At 45.7% G+C, this 27,500-nt stretch overlaps 1 protein-coding gene across 1 annotated transcript in view; it reads right to left on the bottom strand.

The window, feature by feature from the left end:
- Positions 1 to 27,500, bottom strand: part of LOC311229460 (spondin-1-like) — a gene marked incomplete at its 3' end in the record, with an annotated part of 239,998 nt that overhangs the window by 111,180 nt on the left and 101,318 nt on the right. Inside the window, 1 exon segment of the mRNA XM_084315541.1 lies at positions 26,991 to 27,139. Within this exon segment, the coding sequence (XP_084171667.1) occupies positions 26,991 to 27,139 (149 nt within the window).

The raw sequence follows: 27,500 nt of genomic DNA, 5'->3' as shown, positions 1-27,500 counted from the left end.
CAACTGCCTCTTTGAACTGCTGCGGTCAGGCAAGCCATACCGGAGTCTCATGGCAAGCACAGAGAGACTCAGAAGAAGCTTCTATCCCCAGGCCATCAGGTTGCTCAACGAACAATAATACTATGCAACAACCATCAAATGCACTCACAGCACACACATCCGCACACACTCACTTTAAACAATCAACCCACTGCAGCACCCACTCTACACACTTTAGAACACCTAGACACACTTTATATTTATTGGCAAAGAATTTACACTACAACCCATACCTCAGGACACCTTACTGTAAATTGTAAATTGTACCTAAATTGTACCTCATCCCATTTCTGCTCTGCACTATATAGTATATTGTATATTAGTATATTGCATAGTATATTGTATGGTAACTCAGTTACAGCTATCCTGCATTGCACATTGTACATATGTACATACTGAACACTTGTGTCTACGTACGTGACTTCTATTTTTTACTTTTACTTGCTATACTTATCTTATTTTATTTCATACTTGTCTTTTGTCTAGCACAGTATCTAGAGCGTAACAGAAAGAAGCATTTTGTATAAAAGTATTCTGTACTTCTGTATGACAACTATTAAAGAAACTTGAACTTGAAACTTGAACAACGTGAGTAACAAGTTTTTCTACAACTCAAGTTCAGACATATGTTACTCTATTTCATTAGCACTAAAAGTGCATTTGCTTTATTGTATCAGAAACATCAGCATGTCATCTTTCAAAAGAGACCATGCCCATGCATGTGTTATAAGTATAAAGTAGAGTATTTTGGTTTGCAAAAAAAAAGTATGCAGTACTCAAGTCCAAGTAAAAAAATTGCCACTTTTGGGGGCGTCAGTTAAGAGGTTAAACGTGTAGCCTGAACTGGTGATGGAGCAGAACAGAGTTCTAAGGAGTCCCTGTATCCCCAATCTTCCTTCACGTGTCCTTCAGTGTGCAGCTCAAGACACCCCCCCCCCCCCCCCCCACACACACACTAACGACCAAGCCGGCAGAACAGACAACTTCTCGCCGAAGACTCTTCAACAACGACGCTGCTGTTGTGACAACAATCGCGGCATGCAAAAAATAAAGCTCTTCTCTCTGAAGAGTGTCGACGTTGTGACGGCCTGACTAAACCCCTCCTAGCGACTTCAGGGGAGAAAGAGGAAGAGAGAGTGAGAGAGGGAGAGAGAGATACAAAGAGGAAGAGACACAGAGAGAGATACAAAGAAAGGTACAGAGAGATACAGAGACAGACATACAGAGAGTAAGGGAGAAAATAGAGACAGGGGTAGAGAGAGAGAGAGAGAGATAGAGAGAGAGAGAGAGAGAGAGAGAGAGAGCGAGAGAGAGAGAGAGAGAGAGAGAGAGAGAGAGAGAGAGAGAGAGAGAGAGAGAGGAGAGAGAGAGAGAGAGAGAGAGAGAGAGAGAGAGAGAGAGACCGTCATCCGGTGTTTCTTCCTTCACTCTTAATCTGACGAGGATGAGGAGGGGTTGGGGGGGGGGGAGCGATTGTCGAAACACCACCAGGGTGCCTTGTGTTCACGACTACCTTAATTGTGTTTTCTTTCTCTATTCATCGGTGAGATGTTCAAGCCCGGACGGAAAAGCAATCACCGTCTGGTGGAGGCAGGTCTGTGTGTGCACGCCGCAGACCCACGCGTGTCTCGGGGAGGTCTGCTGCAATTTCCTGTGAAGTGTTTTGAGTACACAGATGAAAGTGAAGGACAGTACCGTCACTCCCCTCCACTATCCCTCCCTCTCTCCTTCATCCTCCCATCCCCTCGAGCGCTGCGTGACAATCTGCCCCCGAAATGAGGTCTTCAAAACAAAACACACAGAAAATAAGCGAGAGAGAGAGCGGGGCGAGAGGGAGGGATAGAATAAAGAGGGGGTAGAGAGAGAGAGATAGAGAGAGATAGAGAGAGAGAGAGAGAGAGAGAGAGAGAGAGAGAGAGAGAGAGAGACACACACAAAACAACTGATTTGCTTACGAGAGCGAGATAATAAAAAAAGAGGTTGAACTGTCAGACGGAAGGAACGTCAATCAGTCTGTCAGTGAAGTAGCGGGAGAGAAAGGACGGAAGAGATAGAGGGGAGAGAGGGATTGGGAAGTTGATAGAGAGGGGAGTTGAGTCAACAGAGACTGAACATGACAAAACAGACAAAACATGGAGATTCCAAACATTCTGCTTGCTATTTACACAGCGCTCCAACTGTGGGTCGGAGTTCACGCTCAGACAACAGAGAGAGAGAAGCAAAACTACAAGGCACACACTCCACCCTCCAAGGTAGACACTCCGAGGTGCACACTCCAAGGTCAGCGAGAGTGAAATATGGTGTTTTGAACCAAAAGAAGAGGTAGACTTCACAGAGGCATACAAAGATTGCCCAGGGTGATATGGCTAGGGCTAGGGCCCAGGGCTAGGGCTCAAAGTCCTTTTTCAAGTTTTCAATGGAAATGATCCGCCTTAATGTGTTCCCAACGGCACTGAGAGCGGGGGGCATGTACTTGGCTCTCACCGTGACGCACACGGTCAGAAACATTTCAGGTTAAGGGGGAAATATACCCTGGATTCCCACGTTACGTTATGTCTATAATATCGTGCAGCTCAGTTTCGACTTGTGAATATGAACATGTCTCCCCCTGAGCTGAATACCAGAGAGACAAGACTCTAGTGATGGTGTCATCAGGAGATACATTCCTAGAGCTGCTCCATAGACTACAGTGAATAGTGCAACATCTCCTAGAACAGCATGGTTCCCAAACTGTGGTCTGCGAGGGTATTGCACGTGGTCCGTGGAAAAAAAGCGAAATAAAATAGAAAAATGATAGAAAATGTATATAATATAATTTTAATTTAAAATATAATTGTAAAACCATTGTGTAATATAAAACATAGTATTATAGTTTGTTATTGTCTCAAATTAGGCTAATCATTATCGGTAAATAGTGGCGCCTGTGCTTGACGACAGTTTTACAGACGCTCCCTCTGCACGTGGAGCAAAAAAGGATCGGTGGCCGGCGTCAGGTTCTCTCAAGAGAAAAGAGACGGACGATAATGAGAGCGAGTCTGAGGCATGTACAAGCCAGACTCCGCAGGAAACAACAAAGGAAAAAAAATTAGGAGAAAATACAGTGAGAAATATTTAGAACTGGGATTTACGTACACAGGCACTGAAAACAAGCCTGTATGGGTTGTGTGCTACGAGACACTGTCGAAACGAGAGCCTAAAACCAGCTAATCTTCGCTGTCACCTTGAGCCGAAGCATGGAGAATTCAAGTCCAAGCCAGTCCAGTTTTTTCAAAACAAGCTCAAAGAATTTCGTAGTAGCAAGAAAATCATGGAACGCACTACATCTACATGCAGCGATAAGGTTAAAGCGGTGGATGCCTCGTATCGGGTGTCAACTGACTCATCACGAAAAAAGGGAAGCCGCGTACAATCGGCGAGGAGTTGCTGCTGCCAGCAGCAAAGGAGATGGTTGGTGTTATGCTGGGTGAAAAAGCATGCAAGCAAATTTACTTGATTTCATTGTCGGATAACACAGTACAGGGCAGAATCGAGGAGATGGCCAGCAATGTGAATAGCGAGGATACAAGCCAGTCGATTTTTTGCACTGCAGCTGGATGGATCCACGGACATTGCTAACCTCGCCAAGTTGCTCACCTACGTAAGGTATGAACACAATGGATAAATACAGGAACACTTTCTCTTTTGTAAATATTTGCCTACACGCACAACTGCAGAGGCCGTTTTTGACATGTTAAACAGTTTCATAACTGAAAATCGGATTGATTGGTAAAAGATGCGTGGGCATTAGCACAGACGAGGCGGCAACACAGTGGGGTTGTTACCCGCGTAAAAGCAGTGGCTCCCCAAGCTAAATCAATTCACTGCAGCATCCACAGGGAGGCTCTAGCTGCCAAAAAAAAATGCCTGCTGATCTCAAAACAGTTTTGAACGAAGCGGTAAGAACGGTCAATTGTATCAAGGCCACGTCCATTGAATTCCCGGTTGTTTGCAGCTTTATGCGATGAGATGGGCAGTGATCACCGGCAATTACTTCTCCACACCGAGGTCCGCTGGCTATCGAGAGGAAAGGTGCTTGCGTAGCTCTACGAGTTGCGTGATGACGTTTTTTACTTGCCTCAAATTTTTTTCTTTCACATCGTTTCTGTGATGCTCAGTGGCTTGCCAAATTGGCATACATGGCAGATATTTTTGAGCATTTGAAAGGACTCAATCGGAGTCCTCAGGGGAAGTCAGTGACACTTTTCAGGTGCAAGACTAAATTGAAGCTACAATCAAGAAAATCGAGATGTGGGCCAGGCGACTGGAGCAGTAAAATGATGACTTGTTTCTCTCTCTCTCTCTCTCTCTCTCTCTCTCTCTCTCTCTCTCTCTCTCTCTCTCTCTCTCTCTCTCTCTCTCTCTCTCTCTCTCTCTCTCTCTCTCTCTCTCTCTCTCTCTCTCTCTCTCTCTCTCTCTCTCTCTCTCTCTCTCTCTCTCTCTCTCTATCTCTCTCTCTCTCTCTCTGTCTCTCTGTTTATCTCTATCTCTCCCCATGTATCTCCTCTCTCTCTCTCTCTCTCTATCTCTCCCCATGTATCTCTCTCTCTCTCTCTCTCTCTCTATCTCTCTCTCTCTCTCTCTCTCTCTCGCTCTCTCTCTCTCTCTCTAGTAGCCAAATTACACTATAAAAACAAACTGGATAGTTGACTTACTTAAGTCTGCTATAAGCGTAAATATTGTTTGTTTGTTTATTTATTTATTTATTTTGTGTGTGTGTGTGTGAGTGCACGTCCCATCTCTGGTCTTTGGAAAGATCAAATGAGGTCAGAGGAGTTTGAGTGTATGCGGTGACGATGAGTACAATTTACTTTTGTGTGTCCATAATTAACTATTAAAATATCTGCGTTTTAACACTACCACTTTATGTTTGATGCTTATTTATTTTTACTGTTAGCATATGAGGTGGTCTGCTAAAGTTCTTTAAATTTTCTTTACTTTTTCTCCTATTTATTAATTTTTTCATCCCAATTCCATTGTGCCAATTCTCCCCTCCCCTATCTTGAACGTTGCTCGCATATGCCCCCCACTGGCCGGTTGTAGGGAGGATAGAAGCCTTGCATCACATGTCCCCTCCGGTACACGAGGAGGCAGCCTGTCACATCTTTTCACCTGCCAGCGCGGACTCTCATTGGCGAGGTGTAATGTGTGGGAGGCTCACACTACCCCCGCCATTTCCTGTCTCTGCTGTGCAGGCGTCCCCAACCGACCTGTAGGAGTCGCTGTCCACAACGTCCAGATTACCACCCATCGACTTCCACCCGCTAACTCTGCCAATTGAGTTAGTATGACGGCCGGCCCAAGCCGGAGGCAATGTCGACAGCCGGAGTTGAACACGGTGTCTCTTGCGTTGGTGACGAGCACAATGTCCGCTGTGCCACCAAGCCGCCATCTGCTAAAGTTCTTGATAACAATCTAGTGGTCAGCATAAACAAAAAGTTTGGGTACCACTGTCCTAGAACACAATGGCAGTAACCATGGTGATTTTACTGGGATATGGCAACATTTTCAGATTAGATTAGATTCAGAGCTTCAAGCCATTATGTTTAAATACAACTCCTTTGGATGTGATAGCTAAAACTAAATGACTAAAACTGTATGAGTCCACAAACTTGGTCATTGTCAATGGACCAACTTTCATTTCCAGCAGATTTCCTGATTTTAGTACACATTTTTGCCCTCATGGGCAGAAGTGTTTAGCAGGCTGTAACATAGGCGTAGAGACAGGATTGCACAGTGCTAATTGCACCCTTACTTACAATTCATTATACCGCGCAGGTGATTGATTGAACATTCATTCATTCATTCATTTTATGAACAGATTGCAGAATGGGTACGGCGCAATACACACAATTGTTAAGGGGATGCAGACCAGAGATCCACTTTCATCTTGTTTACATCAGGGTCCCCCATTTTCAATTCATAATGAATTGTAAGTAAGGGTGCAATTAGCACCGTGCAATCCATTCTTTGTGGATCTAGCCCGGAGAGGGGGGAACCCCCCCCCCCTTCAAAGTGAATGCAATGTGATCCTTGGATACAAGTTCTTGACATTTTCCGCTATCTCCTCTGGTATGATGACTACTAAGCTTCATGTGGCATTTCGGAGAGCAAATGTGTCATGGAATTTTGTGTCTCGTGTCACAGAATTGAAAAGGTTGGGGGTGTCATCCTTGGCCAGCTGCTCTTTATATTTTACTACCGACCATACAAGGCTTCATGTGACATTTCCAAGCAATCACTAATCATGCCTTGGAATTTTATATCTCATATGAATGTGCTGTGGCATTAAAACACTTTAGAGCCACAGAACAAGGCTTCGTCTTTGGCTTCCTATCATTACAGACCTTCGGTATGATGCTTTTTTTTAAACAAACACGCCAACATTATTGGAAATGTGTTTACTGTCTTCACCAGAGTCAGACAAGAAGATATATGCTTATTTCTAGGGATGCTCGATATTGGCTTTTTTACCGATACCGATATACCGATATTGTCCAACTCTTAATTTCCGATACCGATATCAACCGATATCAACCGATACCGATATATGCAGGGTCTCCCCCTTACATATCTCTTGTTGTGGAATTAACATTATGCATACTTTTGACAATAAATAAAATCTGAATTTGTTCTTACTTGCTTGCCTGGGTAAATAAAGGTTATAGAAATGTAAAAAATTTAAATACTTTTTATTTTAATTTTTGAAAACCGATACCGATATTTTCCGATATCACATTTTAATGCCAATATCGGCCGATAATATCGGTAGGCCGATAATATCGGACATCCCTACTTATTTCCTCTCTCTGTGTGTTCAGTAGAAAGTAGACTGCATGCTAGCCTAGCTTAGCACAAATTAATGGAGTGGATACGAACCAAATAGCCTAGCTGCCAAAAACACGTGGTCTTCAAATGCAGAGGCATATGGGTACTGTAGTAGTTACCATGGAAACGAGTAAAGATTCAATTGCATTAGGTACACAGACTTGTACCCATGACTTTTTTCTTGTTTTGTTAAAATGTAAAAACTTAATTATGCTCAACTCTGCTCCCATCAAATATCAGACCAATTGAATAAGAGGAACCATAAAACTTAAAACATCTTAATTAAAAGGTCTTAAACGTATAATGTCACTCAACAGGTCTTGTGCATCCTCATTTCAATAGCTGCCTGCCATTCGAACATGAACCAACACTAAATAACAGTTCAAACAGTCAACAGAATTGTATATAGGGCTGCAACGATTTGTCGACGCTGTCGCCGTCATCGACCGTGACATTTAGTAAATTTGCATATTCATGATTGATGCATCATATTGTTAATTGTATGTGCCTTTTGCGGTGGAAACGACAGACGTTCAGACGACAGACGTTCATAGTCAACTTCTCTTAAACCAGTATTCGTTTATCTCACATTTGATAACTTCCGTGTTTCAAGTCAACTCCAGCTGTAACAGTGAGGAAGGGAGGGGCTGAGCCTGATACCCTCACCTTCAATTTTAGATGCTATGACATGACATCTAGCTCTTCAGTCCTGCCTCCTACAGCCCTGTGACAACTCCTCACGTGAGTCACACTGTTTCATGTGCAATAAAAACTCCACGACTCATGCTTTTACACCCTTGTCATTCCTGTAGGCCCACAGTTGCAGCCCTAATTGTATATGAACTTGTTTATCTTGAACTTTCACTTTTTTAGGTCAGTTAACAACTTGTTGTAAGAACATAATCTCTTATGTATATGAGCAGTCTCTCAACATTCTGGTTCCTTCATTTGATAGACAAAGACATAGTTTGCAGAACTACACCTAAAAAAACACACCAGCAAGCTACTGCAAAATGTAATAAAACTACTAGTTTAAAAAAAGAAAAGCTACTCCCCAACACTGACTACATGGTCCAATGACTTCCTGGATGTTATATAACTCAGGTATAGAATAGACCTTTGGGTGATTTAGACTTTTCATGGGCAATGTTAGCAATATGAAAAAAAAACATTTAAATCAAACATGTGGATCTAAGCCAAGTCATCTAAGAAATGATGAAGCACCCGTCAGAATCTCGCTGTGAAAAGTTTAATCCACCTCAACTTGTTTCTTTGCCCGCTCTACCCCACAGGTCAGCTGATTCCTTGTGTGCACGCCTCCCTCGCCGCGCCGCGCCGCACAATCTGGCAAACACTGTACACCTTACAAACGTCCACTGTGCTCTAGTCAAAACTGAATGCCAGCTGCGCAACCCACTGCCTGTGTGAAACCCACTGCCTGTGTGAAACCCGCTGCCTGTGTGAAACCCGCTGCCTGTGTGAAACCCGCTTGAGGCTGTGCATAGAGCTAAGGAGGCAGCTAATCGAGTGTGCCTTGACATTTTGTGCTCAAAGGAGCCCCATCACACATATTGTCCACGGGCTTATGCACGCTGGACGTTGTCCGGCAGTTTGTTTGTGTTTGCTACCCCTTTCTAATTTACAATAAAAAAGTGGCATTTCTGAACAATCTGTAACTGGCGCTGTGGCTTTCTTTTGTGTTTGTTCGATGTCTGCATCAAAGAGGTGAAGAACTATTGAGTTAGAGAGAGGGGGGTGGGGGTACATTATGGTTTTGTCCTCACGGCACCACTAAGGTACCCATGAACATGTCAAAATACTTCCCAGTTCAGTGAATACCACGGCCACAACACCAGAGGGAGCTCCACAAATAATGTTAAACCCAGATTCGGCTCAAACAAGGGACTAAACACGTTTCGCAATTATGCCACATCAATGTGGAACGCCCTACCCACAGCTGTAAAGGAATGTGAATCACTACCCACATTCAAAACTGCTCTCAAAGAACACCTACGGGAGGCTGCAATTCGAAACTGGCCCCTACAAATGTCCAAACCCAACCCCCTCCAATGTACAGTCCCCCCCCCCACCCCACCTACCCAACCTCCTCCAATGTACAGTTTCTACCCCCTCAAATGTATATAATGCATATACTCTCTTTTTAGAAACTGTCTATTAATCAGAGTTTCCAATGCCAGGGTCTATATGACAGGCGTTGTACTCTTACAGCTCGGCATTCAATACCATAGTCCCCTCCAAACTCATAGCCAAGCTCAGGGACCTGGGCTTGAACTATGACCTCTGCCAGTGGGTCTTGGACTTCCTGACGGGCAGACCCCAGGTGGTGAGAGCAGGCAACTGCACCTCCTCATCCACCACCCTCAACATAGGGGCCCCCCAGGGCTGTGTTCTGAGTCCCCTCCTCTACTCCCTGTACACACACGACTGTGTGGCTCAGCGGAGTAACAACACAATCATCAAATTTGCTGACGACACAGTAGTGGTGGGCCTGATCTCTGCAAACGACGAGAGGGCCTACCTGGAAGAGGTCAAGGTCCTGGCGGGATGGTGCCAGGAGAACAGCCTCTCCCTGAACGTCAGCAAAACAAAGGAGATGATTGTGGACTTTAGGAGGTCGGGGGTCAAGGACTACAGCCCCCTCAGCATCGACGGGGCACCGGTTGAGAGAGTGAACAGTTTTAAGTACCTCGGAGCCCACATATCCGAGGACTTGACATGGACCACACACATTGACAGTGTTGTGAAGAAGGCACAACAACGCCTCTACTTCCTCAGGCGCCTAAGGAAGTTCCAAGTCAGTCAGAAGATCCTTAAGAACTTCTACTCATGTACAATAGAGAGCATCCTGACTGGCAACATCACCTCCTGGTTTGGGAATAGCACTGCACAAGACCGAAGCAGACTACAAAGAGTGACACGTTCAGCCGAACGCACAATTGGAGGGGGGCTCCCCACCCTCCAGAACATTTAAAACAAGCAGTGCAGGGGTAAGGCTAAGAGAATCATCAAGGACTCCAGCCACCCGAACAACTGCCTCTTTGAACTGTTGCGGTCAGGCAAGCGATACTGGAGTCTCAAGGCGAGCACAGAAAGACTCAGAAGAAGCTTCTATCCCCAGGCCATCAGGCTGCTCAACGAACAATAAACACTATACAACAACCATCAAATACACACAGCACACACATCCACACGCACACACTCACTAAAAAAAAAAAAACACACTGCAGCACCCACTCTCCACACTTTAGATCACCTAAACACACTTTATATTTATTGATAAAGGATTTGCACTACAACTCGTACACCTTACTGTAAATTGTACCTAAATTGTACCTCATCCCATTTCTGCTTTGCACTATATAGTTTTGTATATTAGTACACTGCATAGTATATTGTATATTATATGGTAACTCAGTTACTTCTATTCTGCATCGAACATTGTACATTTACATGCTATACTATTTTATTTCATACTTATCTTGTCTAGCACAGTCTCTGGAGCGTAACAGTAAAAAGCATTTTGTATAAAAGTATTCTGTACTTCTGTATGACAACTATTAAAGAAACTTGAAACTTGAAACATGAAACTTAAACAGTACTATATATTTGTAGATCTGGTATGTCATAAATGTCTGGATGTAACAGTACTTGTCTATCTGTATGTCATGTATGTCATATAATATGTTATGATGAATTGCAAATGGTGATGTAAACAAGACAAACGTTTTTCTCTGGTCTGCAATTGTGTGTATTGAGCCGTACTGTATTGTACCCATTCTATTGCAATCTATACAATTTGCAATCAATCATCACAGCCCGCGCACGCTCCCTGCTCCCGCCTGTCTGTCTTTCTGTCTATCTGTCCATTTGCCTCTCCTTCTGGCTGGCTATCTGTCCGTCCGTCTCTCTCCTTTTGTCTGTCTGTCCTGGCTCAGGACTGTGTGAGTTGAGTTGTGTCGGAGGGAGCACTCTTTGTCCCCACATCACCACAGCTGATTACTCCTTTGGATGGTTGGGATTCTCGGCTAAGACCTGGATTACTGACCCCTCAGCGGCAGCCCCACTTACTGGTCACCTCGTCTGAACTCAAGAGGCCACAGCCGACTGACGAGAAGTGCGTCTAAAGCTGTACAACATACAACACACACACACACACACACACACACACACACACACACACACACACACACACACACACGGATATACATACAAAAGAAAATATAAAGAGGGTTTGTACTTACAAAGCCAGTATTGATTTTAAGAAAAATCAAGGATTTCTAGGCTTTGCAGCAGGATATTATATACAGTATGTCAACTCAACACAAGAAGAAACAATCTCCAAAACATAGTTTTAACCTGGAGTATGTCCCTGGTTGAAAAGAGAAGCCTGTTCCAATGTACGGTAAAAATCAACCTGCCCCCACAACAACAACAAAAAACCATGAATAAACAATGTTGTGGAATTATATGGCTCAATAGCCTACAGCGTATTCCGAGTTAGAATCAAAGTGGCTCATTCCTCCACATGTTAACCCTGCTGCAAGACCCGGATATATTTCTACTGTACTTTGCAAAAAAATTAATGCAACCTTTCAGATGGTGTTGTAGGAGTCCTTTGGAGAGGAACATAGTGTTTACAAAAAAAAATATTTTAATAATTGTAAGGTTTTATTGAAATGTTGTAATATTACAACTGTGGTTCTATATCAGGTAGCAGCATTTTTACTCACTGTCAGAATAACATGGCAAATGCCTATATACTTCACTAAAACAACTTAAGGGTTCATTTATATAGTTATGTTTTATTATTTGGACACAGAACAGTATACATTATGAATAATATTTGGCCTCAGAACAGTAATACATTATGAATAATAATCAATAAGCCATATTTGAAAGAATTGTGATTTTATTAAAAGAACAACAACGTGGAAAACAGTACAATAAATGTACTAAAGAAACCTAATTACAATATACACTGGTCACACACAATACGGTCTGGCCAACTCTGATTTGCATTGCCAAAAAAATAAAAAATACAACACCCGAGCTCTCTCAAATTCTACAACTCAATAGCCTACATTCCAACGGCCGGTACACGATCAAGCCGCCTCATTCCGTGACAACCTAGCCAGGAGTCAGCCATTGTCCCAGGGCAGTGTTCAGTGCCAGAGACAGAGAGAGCCGGCCAAAAGAGGAGTTAGGCAGGCATGTCCTTCAGGGACCGGTGTCTCTGCACAACAGGCGAAACCTAAACTGACAGGCAAACACCACGGTGACAGCCCACTGAAAACACACCATTGTTCCCCTGTGAACTGCTAGGATACACCTTTCAAACACACGCAAAAGGAGAGAGCGAGGACTGTAGCTGACATGCAAACACACACACACACACACACACACGCACACGCACACACACTGCTTGAAAGGCCCACACGCAATTGACACACATGCACACGCACGTACACACACATATAGCCTATATTTGCAGCGGTTAGTGCTGTTAGTGCTAATTTCCTCACCGTGGCATATCCCTAATAGCCATGCAAACATGAGCACACACACTGTGCATGTGTAGGGCTGCGTACTGAACCTCTGCACTTTTTGCACAGACTGAATCGTTTATGTGGAGAATTGAAAACTGACTGAATATGGAGAGGCAATTTTTCGCCTACTTCTCGTCTGTCTTCTTCTTTCTTCCGCTGACATGCTGAGCATTCTCGGTGCCCTATTCAAAATATGTTTTGGTTGTTTTGCCTAATGGCTATTCTGCAATAGCGAAACTTTATACTGGAAAGAAAAACGCTCTAAATGGCCAAGTGAAAGTCACATGCTGGTAAGCACTCGTGAAGCCCATCGGCACAGCCCTACACTGAAGTGTTTGAGAAGTTTGGCTTATTTCCCAATGTGAAAAGATTATTTGGGTTATTATAGAAAAACGTGTTTCAGCAAAGTAACAGTGGAAACACACAAATGGCCCGCAAATGGACTGCATAATGATACTTTATATACTGTATAATAATAATAATTATTATTATTATATTATTATTATTATTATTATTATTATTATTATTATTATTATTATTATTATTATTATTATTATTATTATTATTATTATTATTATTATTATTATTATTATTATTATTATTATTATTATTATTATTATTATTGTTATTATTATTATAATACAAATATAATGTAAATAAATACAACTTTATGAATACAACTTAAAATTGGCACTGAACCATACATTTGTATTTGACAAAGCACATTCTACCCTTCATCTGTAACTTCACTGATATACAATTAACATATTAAAACCTTAATAACATGTTTGTTTAGACAGTTTTTATGTTTTATCTTTTTTAATCTAGCAGATTCTACAGATTTGCGGGCAACTCGCGGAATAATATACCAGACGCCAAAACCATCGCTGTGGATCGTGAGCCATGGAGGTCAGATCTGTTAACATTATCTGTAAAACTTTTTCTTTTATTATTAAAAAATATCTAACCCTAACTACCTTAGGCACTTGTCCTAATAAACTAACCTACACTGTAGCACTCAACACTTTGATGATGAACATTGTTACTCAGCTGATAGAGTTGTACCCTTCCTGATGACTTGTCATACAGAACTTGTAAGTCGCTTTGGATAAAAGCGTCAGCTAAATGGAATAGAAAAAGAAAATGCGATTTGCGATTAATCGCGAGTTAACTATGGACAATCATGCGATTAATCAGATTTAATATTTTAATCGATTGACAGCACTAACATTTATAGATACTTATGAGGATATCTGTACTGTAGCACTTAGGTATCATGTACTATATAAATACATGGTTCCCAAAGTGTTCAAGGTGCGACCCCTGAAATAACGGTGTCATAGGCTTGGAGGCTATTAACAGTTTAAAATTGAAATTTAACATTTGTATGAAAATACATTTTTGGGAGTGACAATAGAAGATAAACTAAACTGGAAATCACATATAAAAAAACATAAAAAGAAAAATATCCAAATCCATTGTGTTGTGAAGGGCCAGATTAAACCGAATATATATATTTATTTATATATATATATTTAATTGTATTTGTATATTCTCTAATATTCCCTGATATCCCTTGTATATTCCTTGTACAATATGCATTGAATATCCATTCTAGCCTACTGAACATCCCATAATAGTCTCCATTCTACTATTGGTCGAGACCTTGGTGCCAGGCTGCCATACCCCTCAGACCCAGTTCAAACGTACCGCTCCACATGTACGAACAAGTCCTAGTTCCGCGTAGGAATCTGGCTACCGCACCACTAATGGGACTATTTGTTCATAGTGCGTATATATACTGCGCTACTAAAGTAGGACTTCCTTTTCAGTCCAGTTTCTTACCCTCCAATAGAGTCACAGACGTAAAGCCTCCCCGCGACGCCACGTGTGGGAGTAAGGCCAAGTTCGCCTACCATCGGTATTGAGACATCGCGTATATTAATATTTGAATAGTCATATTTGGCACTATATCGTCGAGTTGGACGTAGTCTATTAAGCTAATAATAGTCTGTTAATATATAGTGCTTCGTGCAGTGAGAATACTACCGTAGTCAGTACCCCATCGTTTCGGGCAGATAACTGGCTGCTTATCCAGGGTGGTTGACCCCACGTGAAGCTGCACCCGAGGAGCCCCAGAGCCGACGAGCGAGTGGACCTGTATACCGGATTATTCTACCGACGACAGCCCGCCTTCCCAGGCACGGATTATGCTTTGTGTACGTTGATTATTCCATGGATAAAGACCCCCGACACTGCCGTGTGTTGGAACCCCCCCCCCCTGGAGAGGACGCAAGGTGAGGAGACGCTCTGCAAGACGAGGTCGCTTCACGTCTCTCCCCCGTGGACCGGAGAGAGCCGGCCCACAAAGAGTCCATCTGCTTTCATCTGTGGTCCAAGGATCGCCGGCGCATTGAACGGCACTACAGTGGGTTCACCTGGGATACCCTTGGCCGGATGAGGCAGCCGGATTCTACCCCCCCCCCCCCTTCCTACTCCTGTCGGCTTACAAGCGACCGGATTAACCCCCCCCTAGTGTGTCCAGTATATAATCATTAAAGTATCATTGCTGTTATTCCTTAAACTATTCCAGGTCGTATATGTACCACCTGCGCCTTCAGAGATTGGACATTCTCTATTGATATACCGACGAATACTCTTGCCATAAAAGTGCATACTAATTTCCATTCATAAATGTGATTGATTTGATTAAGTGCTTGCTCTACACACCATCGCTGTGTAGAAATAAAGACCTATTTCTAATTCGTACATTTGTGTTGGATCCGTTTCATCTACGTGACAGTGTTCATCATAATATATTTATGCCGTTTACTGGGTGGCCGAATATTAAGTACAAAGGTAGTGGTAGTAAGTATCATATCTAGTAATACAGTCAGGGAATTGTACCCCTCAGTTACACATTGCAATATTATATAAAATAAAATATATCTTAACCTGTTCCACCCGTGGTGAAAATCCGCCTAAAATATATACCTAGGTAAATGGAATATTGCTCCACTTCTACAAGGTCAATTTGCATATTCTTGGTATCTAGGGACATCTATGGACCTCAGGGAATGTATTCACAGTGTCAGAAATATAGTGTCTATTACTAGGCTTGCTTAAATTGTGATGAAACAAAGGAGAATATGAATTATGATTTTTCTTTGCATCTTTGACAGTGAATAACACCATGCTAATAATGACCAGACATGAAAAACTGCCACTGATCTCGTTCAGTAGCCTACCTTCTTGAGATCATGTGTACAACAAATCTAAGGAAATTAATAAGGGGAAGATGATTAAACAGAAGGTTCTGTAGATACAGTACTGAATTCTCCCATCCGGACCAATGCAATTTGAAATATTATTATAGAATATAGAATAGGAGGCTTATAAATTACCTTATTATAGCCAATTCACACATTTATACATATATTATCTTTCAAATGCCCGAGTTCAATTTGGATTTAGTATCACCAGGCGTGCATAAGAACAGATAATGATATCTACTGTAATTTACTGTACTTTTTTATTTTCACCACAGTGCAACCATTTTGAAACAAATTTCAGATCTAATTGTTGTTACATGCTAACAATAGGGAGGAGAAACTAACTCTGTTTCAATATTTGTCAAAAACGTTACCTTTTGTGGCTTATTATCCCGAATAATAACAGTTATTGATATAATTCATACAGAACTCTGAACCTTGAATCCCCATAGAATCTTCCAGGAAGTGTAGTTCTGAAAGATTCCAACGCTGATCGACAGCTATGCATGTCCTCTACAAAATGGCCGCAAAAAGAAAAAAATTCCCATGGTTCAAAAATATCCAAAATGGTCGCCCTCGCGAATCGAAAAGTTAAATCTATCTAATGACACTTTTAACCTATTGTTAAACTAACGTATTGATGATAATATACATTCTACATGCTGTTGTGACATGTTAGTGATGTTAATACTTGAATACGTTTGATATTTAAATCGCAAATTTTATACAACAGTCAAAAAAATATTGATTTATGACCAGATGTCATTTTCGAGACCGGTACCGGCCCCGTCGGGTGGAACAGGTTAAACAAGAACTCACTCCATTTGTTGTACTGTTCGCTCATTGTTCCATATATAACCTACTGTGTGGAGGTATGGGGAAACACATATAAAACAAACACTAACTGTGAGGTTTTTGTCCTTTGCTCACTTACTCGCTCTGTTCCTTTAAGCCTACTCGCTCTTTTCCATTTGTTTTCTGTTAATCATTTCATTCCCCTATTCACACGCTTCTTCCCAGAGACGTCGTTGATTGGTTCTCCCCCGTCCACACGCTTATCAATCACATCCCGCAGCTGTCACTGCTTGTCAATTAAGCATTCCCGTATTATTTATACCCCGTTTCCCCATTCAAGTTTTGTTGGATCGTTTTGATATTTCAGTTGCATTCGCCGTTCCTGCTGCCTGCTGTTGTTTCCCTGTGCTTTGCCTCCAGGATATTCAAGAAGCATTCCTCTTGGACACCCTTTCCCCGAGGCGACGCGCTCGCTCCATTCTGTTCCAACGATCTTTACGCACAACGCCTGGGTGAGTTTTTTATGACTGTCTTTGATCCAATTCCGTTTTTCGTGTGTTTATATAACACTGAAGATTTCCAGCTTTTTATCAGACAGTCACTCACCCAGCGTTTAAGCCTTTTTTGGATTGTTTCATTGGGATAATATTTTGGCCTAACATCTCCCACTGTGTGTTTACACACCGAAGATATTATCACATTGGATTTGTATTTTTGGGACTTCGCTCACTGTGTTTATTTTGCACCGAAGATATCTATCACTTGGGATTGTGTTTTGAACGTTACTCACAGTGTGTATTTACACCGAAGATTCAGTCACTTGGATAAACTCTGTTTTCGGGTACAAGTCACCTCTCCTGTTCACCTGCTCTGTTCCACCTGCACTCTGAGTTAACTCGCTCCCTCTCTCTCTCTCGGTCCCGCAACCACCTTGGAGATTCTGCCGAGAGAAGTCTGCAGAGCGGCTCTGACGTCAGCGTCTGCTTCCCCTGACTACCATCCCGGGAGAAGCTGCAGAGCAGCAACATTCATCCTTGCTTGTATTCCAGTCTTTGTTTGAACTCTTCCAAGTCTGTGCTGTTTATTTAGTCTTAAGAAACAAGCCCTTGTTTTTGGCAACTCTGAATCCTACTCTCTTGTGTCGTTGCGTTTGGGGTCGGTGTCAAACCATAACATTACGATCCAACCAAAATGACGACCCCAGCCGACACAGAGAGGGTCAGAACCGCACTTGCTATTCAAGTCGAGTTGACCAAGGATCACAGCCACCAACTAGAGAGGGCTGCGGCTGCGGTGCAGGATCTCAGGGAACAGGTCCTGCCTATTCAAGGGTCACTGGCCGCTCTGGCGGGACAACAATCTGGTATTCTCGTTCAGCTTCACTCGCTGAGCGACACCGTTAATGCTTTACTTCCCTCACATCCTTCAGGAGCATTCCCCGCAGCCCCAGCAGATCCCGCACCTCGGGAACCCCGTCTCTCCGTCCCACGGCTGTTCGACGGCAATCCCGAGGAGTGTGCCACATTCATCATGCAATGTGAGTTGGTTTTCCGTCATCAACCAAGCCGTTTTACTGCTAGAGGGTCCCAAGTGGCCTATATGACGAACTTGCTTTCAGGCCATGCTGCCCAGTGGGTCACTTCCTCCTGGGCGATGGATGCAGATTTTGTTTTCTCCTATCCAGACTTCGTGGCGGAGCTCCGCAGAGTGTTCCACCATCCAGCCCGAGGTCTGGACCCTGGAGCCCGGTTGGGTACCTTCCGACAGGGGAGCGGCAGGGTAATTGACTACGTCCTGGAGTTTCGACTGGCGGCGGTGGAGAGTGGATGGAACGACCCTGCACTTCGCCTAACCTTCTTGAGGGGGCTCAGTGACGCAGTCCGGGACCAGCTCGCTACCCGGGAGGTGCCCGACTCCCTCGAGGACCTGTTTAGCCTCGTCATCCGCATCGACGGACGCCTCCAGGAGAGAAGGCGCGAGAGGACCCGACTGTTACCTCCTGAGGTACCCCGGATTCCCCGGACGCATGACGTCACTCCTGGACGCCCTGTCCTCAACACGACTGGTGGTAGCGGGTCCTCCCGTTCGGTTCGCGAGGAGGAACCCATGCAGCTGGGACGCTCTCATCTGAGCCAGGCGGAGCGTGAGGCAAGGCTCAGGTCCGGTCTCTGCCTCTACTGCGGAAGGGAGGGACACCGAATCGCCGACTGCCCCACCCGGCCAAAAGATCAGGCTCGCCGAGACCCCGGGAAATCCTGGTGAGCCGTTTTTCCCATTCCCAGAGCCGCGCACCACCTGACCATCTGATGAGCGTCACCCTGGCCCGGGGGGAACAACGAGCCACGGTGGAGGCCCTCATCGACTCTGGGGCAGACGAGAATTTCCTCGACTTCGAGTTTGCTACCCGAGCCAACATTCCACTTGAGGACCTTGTGAGGCCCTTGGAGATCTTTTCGTTGGACCAACACCGCCTGGCCGACATCTCTCAACGCACCGGCCCAGTCGTGCTGACCATCGCTGGGAACCACGTCGAGAGAATCCAGTTCCTCATCACCCAATCCCCCCTTGTCCCGGTGGTCCTGGGTAGGCCCTGGCTCGCGCTGCACGAGCCCCACATCGCCTGGTCCTCCGGTACCATCAAGGGCTGGAGCTCCTCCTGTCACGCCCTGTGTCTGCAGGCGGCGTCCTGTCCCCCGCCCCGGAGGCCCGCTGGTGAGTCGCCTCCGGACCTCTCGTCCATACCTCCCGAGTACCACGACCTCTTGGAGGTTTTCAGTAAATCCAGGGCTCAGGCCCTTCCACCTCACCGCCCCTATGACTGCGCCATCGACCTCCGCCAAGGGGCTCCCCTTCCCGGCAGCCGCCTCTACAGTCTGACCGTTCCAGAGAAGAAGGCGATGGATCTCTACATCTCTGAGTCATTGGAAGCAGGACTCATTCGGCCTTCCTCCTCCCCGGTGGCGGCCGGTTTCTTCTTTGTTGGTAAGAAGGATGGGGACCTGCGACCCTGCATCGACTATCGCCAGCTCAACGAGATCACCATCAAGAACAAGTACTCTCTACCTCTCATGAACTCCACCTTCGAGCCACTAACCCAGGCCTCCGTCTTCACCAAGTTGGACCTCCGGAGCGCCTACCATCTTGTCCGTATCCGTGAGGGCGATGAATGGAAGACCGCCTTCAAGACCCCCAGGGGCCACTACGAGTACCTAGTGATGCCGTTCGGCCTCACCAACGCCCCGGCGGTATTCCAGGCACTCATGAACGACGTCCTTCGTGACATGCTGGAGGTGTTCGTGGTGGTGTACCTGGACGACATCCTCATCTTCTCCAGGACCCTCGAGGAACACATCCAGCATGTCCGCCGTGTGCTGGAGCGCCTCCTCCACAATCGGCTCTTCGTCAAGGCGGAGAAGTGCCGTTTCCACTCCGACTCCGTCGACTACCTGGGCTTCATCGTTGAGAAGGGCTTGACCCGAGCGGATCCTCGCAAGATCCAAGCTGTGGAGGATTGGCCTGAACCCACCACTCGGAAGGAGTTACAGAGTTTCCTCGGGTTCGCCAACTTCTACCGAAGGTTCATCCGGAACTACAGTCAAGTGGCGGAGCCACTTACCAAGCTGACCTCCCCCGCTCTGCCGTTCGACTGGTCCCCAGCGGCATGTGCTGCGTTCCGCTCCCTCAAGAAGAGGTTCACTTCCGCCCCTATCCTGCTCCACCCTGACCCCAAGAGACAGTTCATTGTGGAGGTGGACGCCTCGGATACTGGACTGGGCGCTGTCCTATCCCAACGTTCTCTTTCGGACCAGAAGGTACATCCTTGCGCCTTCTACTCGCGTCGTTTCCTCCCTGCCGAGAGGAACTACGACACCGGCAATCGGGAGCTGCTGGCGGTCGTGGCTGCGTTGGAGGAGTGGCGTCATTGGCTAGAGGGGGCCGAGGAGCCTTTTACCATCTGGACGGACCACAAGAACCTGACGTTCATCCGCGCTTCCAGGCGCCTCAACGGTCGGCAGGCGAGATGGGCCAGTTTCCTCAGTCGGTTCGACTTCTCGCTGACCTTCCGCCCCGGTTCCCGCAACACGAAGGCCGACTCCCTGTCCCGGTTACACTCCAAGGGGGCTCCACCCTCTGAGGACCCTACTCCCATCCTCCCGGAGGCCCGAGTGGTTGGAGCCATCACCTTGGGCATCGAGGGAGTGGTTAGACGTGCCCTACGCTTCCAGCGTGCTCCAAGCAACGTTCCTATTCATCGTCTCTTCGTCCCCGACTCTGTCCGGTCCCGGGTACTGCTTTGGGGCCATACCAGCCGGTTCGCCTGCCACCCTGGCGTCCATCGCACGTTCTCCTTCCTGGCTCGTCGTTTCGGAACCATGCGGAACGACGTCAAGGAGTTCGTATTGGCCTGCGCGGTCTGTGCCCGCAGCAAGGCCTCACACCAGGCACCCTCCGGGCTCTTACAGCCACTTCCCGTTCCAAGCCGTCCTTGGTCACATGTGGCGCTAGACTTCGTCACAGGTCTTCCCTCCTCCCAGGGGAACACTTGCCTTCTGACCGTGGTGGATCGATTCAGCAAGGGGGTTCACCTCATGGCCCTTTCCAAGCTTCCCTCGGCGGCCGAGACGGCGGACCTCCTGACTCACCACGTGTTCCGCCTTCATGGGTTTCCCCAGGACATCGTCTCTGACCGGGGGCCCCAGTTCACCTCCCAGGTATGGCGGGCCTTTTGCAAGGGATTGGGGGCGACGGTCAGTCTTTCCTCTGGTTATCATCCCCAGACTAACGGACAGACGGAGAGGATGAACCAGAGCGTGGAGTCTGCTCTTCGGTGTGTGGCAGCCGAGAGACCGGCATCCTGGAGCCGTTTCCTTCCCTGGGTTGAATACTCCATCAATTCAATGGTCAGTTCCGCCACCGGCCTCTCACCGTTTGAGGTTTCCCTGGGCTACCAACCCCCTCTTTTCCCCGCACAGGAGGCGGAAGTGGCAGTTCCCTCCGTGCAGGACCACCTCGACCGCTGCCGACGAGTTTGGGAGATCACCAGGACCGCGCTGCTCCGGACATCTGAGCGAGCCTGTCGTGGTGCCGACCGGCGCCGGGTTCCTGCGCCGACTTACCTCCCTGGGCAGAGGGTGTGGCTCTCCGCAAAGGACCTCCCGCTTCGGTCCTCGGCCAAGAAGCTCAACCCCCGTTTCGTCGGACCTTTCGAGGTCCTGAAGGTACTCAGTCCGGCGGCCCTACGCCTGAAACTTCCTGCGTCCATGCACATTCACCCCGTGTTCCATGTCTCCCGGGTTAAGCCCGTCTCCCTCAGTCCCCTTATGCCTCCAGCTCCTGATCCTCCGCCTCCCGTGTTGGTGGATGGTCACCCCCAGTGGCAGGTCCGCCGGTTGATGGGCGTTCGTCGGCGGGGCCGGGGGTTCCAATACCTGGTGGACTGGGAGGGTTACGGCCCTGAGGAGCGTAGCTGGGTCTCCCGGCAGCTCATCGTGGATCCCGGCTTGATCACTGACTTCCATCGTGCCCATCCTGACGAGCCGGGTCGGCCTGGTCGCCGGGTGGCTCCCGTGGAGGGGGGGGGTACTGTGAGGTTTTTGTCCTTTGCTCACTTACTCGCTCTGTTCCTTTAAGCCTACTCGCTCTTTTCCATTTGTTTTCTGTTAATCATTTCATTCCCCTATTCACACGCTTCTTCCCAGAGACGTCGTTGATTGGTTCTCCCCCGTCCACACGCTTATCAATCACATCCCGCAGCTGTCACTGCTTGTCAATTAAGAATTCCCGTATTATTTATACCCCGTTTCCCCATTCAAGTTTTGTTGGATCGTTTTGATATTTCAGTTGCATTCGCCGTTCCTGCTGCCTGCTGTTGTTTCCCTGTGCTTTGCCTCCAGGATATTCAAGAAGCATTCCTCTTGGACACCCTTTCCCCGAGGTGACGCGCTCGCTCCATTCTGTTCCAACGCTCTTTACGCACAACGCCTGGGTGAGTTTTTTATGACTGTCTTTGATCCAATTCCGTTTTTCGTGTGTTTATATAACACTGAAGATTTCCAGCTTTTTATCAGACAGTCACTCACCCAGCGTTTAAGCCTTTTTTGGATTGTTTCATTGGGATAATATTTTGGCCTAACATATCCCACTGTGTGTTTACACACCGAAGATATTATCACATTGGATTTGTATTTTTGGGACTTCGCTCACTGTGTTTATTTTGCACCGAAGATATCTATCACTTGGGATTGTGTTTTGAACGTTACTCACAGTGTGTATTTACACCGAAGATTCAGTCACTTGGATAAACTCTGTTTTCGGGTACAAGTCACCTCTCCTGTTCACCTGCTCTGTTCCACCTGCACTCTGAGTTAACTCGCTCCCTCTCTCTCTCTCGGTCCCGCAACCACCTCGGAGATTCTGCCGAGAGAAGTCTGCAGAGCGGCTCTGGCGTCAGCGTCTGCTTCCCCTGACTACCATCCCGGGAGAAGCTGCAGAGCAGCAACATTCATCCTTGCTTGTATTCCAGTCTTTGTTTGAACTCTTCCAAGTCTGTGCTGTTTATTTAGTCTTAAGAAACAAGCCCTTGTTTTTGGCAACTCTGAATCCTACTCTCTTGTGTCGTTGCGTTTGGGGTCGGTGTCAAACCATAACACTAACCAAATGTTCATAATGCAGAAGAAAGCCATAAGAAGTGTGAATCAAGCAGATTACTATGAACCGACAAACACACTCTATATCTTATATATATTTTAATCCCAGTTACAATATCACAATAACGTGTGACAGTGATACAATTCAACAATCCACAGATTCAGATTCCTCGTAATTCACATCCACAATCCACACGTAAAGACACTTCAATTTATGCTTGAATAAAACACAATCCGTGCTCTCCGGTTAACCCATCCACAGCGGAGAATATGAAACGGATCAGAGTCAAATGCCCGGTAGGCCTTCCACAATAACCTCTGATACTAGTTTCATTCATTAAAAATATCCCCGCGGGATTCACATTTGCAATGCTTGCGACTCCTCTAGAAAAACTAAACACAAAAACATTATTCAGAATGGTATAATGGGATCTCTGAGGAAGGGAACTGCCATTTTTTTGTGAGGGAGTGGCCAGCTTATATCGAGCTAACTCAAGTAAACCTGCTCTGGAGCAGGTTAAAAATGTTCGATCTGTTGCCATAGTGATTTAGACAAACCTGCTTCGTGGAACCGAAAAGCCTTATGTCAAGTTATCCTGAAGATTATCCGGCTAACTAAGTTAGCCACGTACGGGGAACGGGGCCCAGTTCAATTTAGTGTGTGTGTGTGTTAGGGGTGTAAAGGTACCCGTATCCGTACCGAACCGAACAAGTTTCAGTGTGTACCGTACCATACAGAACGGCTGTGTAGTGTACCGAACGAATACAACGGTATGTTAACCACTAACAACCGCCCACCAGGGGCTGTTTTTTTCACAATCTAATATAATAATTATTATAATTTTTTTTTTATTACAAGTCGATTATTAATTTCAATACAGAATATTCGTTGACAGCCCTACAAGTACAATTAGTTACTGCAGTGCACACTACATCACCCCTGAGTGGAACATGGAAAGCCAAACTTTCCCCCACTGTACCGAAAACCGTACCGAACCTTGACTTCAAAACCGAGGTATACATACCGTATCGTGGTTTTTGTGTACCGTTACACCCCTAGTGTGTGTGTGTGTGTAGGTGTGTCTAGGTGTGTGTGTGTAGGTGTGTGTGTGTAGGTGTGTGTGTGTGTGTGTGTGTGTGTGTGTGTGTGTGTGTGTGGGTGTGTGTGTGTGTGTGTGTGTGTGTAGGTGTGTGTGTGTGTGTAGGTGTGTGTGTGTGTGTGTGTGTGTGTGTGTGTAGGTGTGTGTGTGTGTGTGTGTGTGTAGGTGTGTGTGTGTGTGTGTGTGTGTGTGTGTGTGTGTGTGTGTGTGTGTGTGTGTGTGTGTGTGTAGGTGTGTGTGTGTGTGTGTGTGTGTGTGTGTGTGTGTGTGTGTGTGTGTGTGTGTGTGTGTGTGTGTGTGTGTGTGTGTGTGTGTGTGTGTGTGTGTGTGTGTGTGTGTGTGTGTGTGTGTGTGTGTGTGTGTGTGTGTGTGTGTGTGTGTGTGTGTGTGTGTGTGTGAGAGACTTGGAAAAAGGTCTGTTCAGTTTAGTGTGTGTTTGTGCAACATTTCCTATTTCATCAGGTGGCTCATTAACTTGGCACTGCATGTGGTAATAATGTGCAACAATAGACACATAAACAGGGACGTGCGCAGCAACAATACTGCTGATTACACCTCAGCTCTGTGTGCGGTTACACTGAAGATTCTAGGGTCCCAAGAATAGAACTTGGATCAATTGATGTTGTTCAGATAATACTGTGACTTGGATCAAAACGATTTGTTCTGATGATAATATCTTTCTAATAATATCTGTCGTTCGGATCAAGAATCTATTACGTTCTGACAATAATATTGTTCTGGTGATAGTGTCACTTGAATCGAGAATTGATCACTAATTAAATCAATGATATGGTCTCTTATTTTAATGGTTGTCAAGCCAATTCTTATGCTGGGGAAAAACAATATATATATAAGGGGCGACAGTGGCTCAGGAGGTAAGAGTGGTCATCTAGTAATCAGAAGGTTCCCGGTTCCTCCCGGTCCTTGAGCAAGACACTTAACTCCTAACTGCTCCCGAAGAGCAGCTTGGAACCTTGCATGGTTGCCATTGATGGGTGAATATCAGGCATAAGTTGTAAAGAGATTTAATGCAGTCCATTTACCATTGAATTGTGGATTCTGTACAACTGGCCATTGATAACTTGCAATCTTCCTTTAATGCCCTTCAGGAAGCGCTTGTTCCTGTTAAATTGTTGCTTAATGCAAGTAAAACTAAGTTCATGCTGTTTACTAGAGCCAGAAATATTGAGTTTAATGGTTTGCATATATCCACTGTGAGTGGTTCTAGCATTGAGAGAGTCACTGAGTATAAATAGCTTGGCATCTGGCTCAATGATAAATGTACATTTAAATACCATATAGACAACCTTGCCAGCAAGCTGCGACAGAAAATTGGCTTATTGTACAAAAACGAAAATAGCTTTCTGTTGATTAGTAGGAAAAGGATTGTTGAAGCAGTTTTCTTATCAGTTTTGGACTATGGTGATGTAATTTATAGACATGCTGCTACTTCCACTCTTACACACTTGACTCAGTCTATCACAGCTGTCCTCAGATTCATTACAGGTACGACACTCACCATCGTGTCTTGTATGATAAGGTTGGTCTTCACTTGCAGAGAGCCACAATAATAATGTATTGGGTATTTGTTTATATACAAATCCCTTATAGGTACAGTAAACTACCACCTTACATCACAACGTTATCTCACAAAGGACTGGCTTTTGTTTTGTTTTAGCAGATTTTCTTAATTTTATCCCATTTTCATCTTGTACATGTATGTCGTCATCATTTTAAATAAGTATAAATAAAGGTTTGATGATGATGATGATGATGATGATGATGATGATGATGATTACGTGGAGAATGTAGCTGTGGCCGCGCCCCTGACCGCCAAGAACCTTGGCGTTGTCCTCGACGATCAGCTGAACTTCTCCGCTCACAACCAGAAACCTGCACATTCCTCCTGAGCAACGTCAGAAGGATCGGCCCCTTCCTGACACAAGAAGCCACCCAACTACTCGTCCAATTAACAGTCATCTTTCGCCATGACTATTGTAATGCACTGCTTGCTGGTCTACAGACCACCGGCATCAAACCTCTTCAACTCATTCAGAACGCAGCCGCCAGCCTGATCTCCAACCTACCGAACTCAGCCCATGTCACCCCACTTCTTAGGGACCTGCATTGGCTCCCCATCGCCGCACGAATTTGCTTCAAGGTCCTCGACCTGGCATATCATGCGGCGAAGGGAACGGGTCCCATCTACCTCCGGTCAATGGTCTCTAACGACACAGCCCCACGACCCCTCCGCTCTATGTCTTCTGGCTGCCTCAGACCCACTCCTGTCCGAGCTCCGGGAGGGAGGTCATCAAAGAGAAGCCATATTCTCGGTCCTCGCTCCACAATGGTGGAACGAACTTCCCACCACAGTTAGGACAGCCGAAACCCGACCAATCTTTCGCCGTCGACTAAAGACACACTTCTTCAATCAATATTTGAAATGAAAAAAATAATACTAACCTTCTTACTGTCCTCTATTGTCATGCACTCTTCCTAATATACTAACATACACACATACACTCGACAAGCTTGTCAAGCTTGAACACTTTGATGAACATTGTTAGAGTTGTGCCCTTCCTGCTGACTTGTCCAAAACTTGTATAAAACTTGTAAGTCGCTTTGGATAAAAGTGTCAGCTAAATGATCAAATGTAAATGTTCTGATGATAACGCTGTAACACCACAGTCCGAATGTCAAGCGTACCTTTTGTCGTATCTCTTCCTCCATTTTGATGGGAGAGCCCAGTTCAGCCACCTGGCGGACGCCCTCACTGGCGTAGCCCCCGTACTCCCACAGCACATAGCTCTTGGAATGAGATGCACCAATCAAAGCTGACCAGTGGTTGGCACGTCCTGGAGAGGAGGAGACAGAGGAGAGGAGGAGACAGAGGAGAGGAGGAGACAGAGGAGAGGAGGAGGAAGAGGAGGCGTAGGAGATGGGGAGACAAGTATACAGAGAAATGTTTCCATTTTAAGTACAAAAGGAGTGAGTGAGTGAGTGAGTGAGTGAGTGAGTGAGTGAGTGAGTGAGTGAGTGAGTGAGTGAGTGAGTGAGTGAGTGAGTGAGTGAGTGAGTGAGTGAGTGAGTGAGTGAGTGAGTGAGTGAGTGAGTGAGTGAGTGAGTGAGTGAGTGAGTGAGTCAGTCAGTCAGTGAGTGAGTCAGTCAGTCAGTCAGTGAGTCAGTGACTGAATGACTGACCGACCAACCAACTGA

The sequence above is a fragment of the Notolepis coatsorum genome (assembly GCF_963971535.1).
Source record: "Notolepis coatsorum genome assembly, chromosome: 6".
Lineage (NCBI taxonomy): Eukaryota > Metazoa > Chordata > Actinopteri > Aulopiformes > Paralepididae > Notolepis > Notolepis coatsorum.
This window is presented reverse-complemented; position numbering and strand designations above follow the sequence as displayed.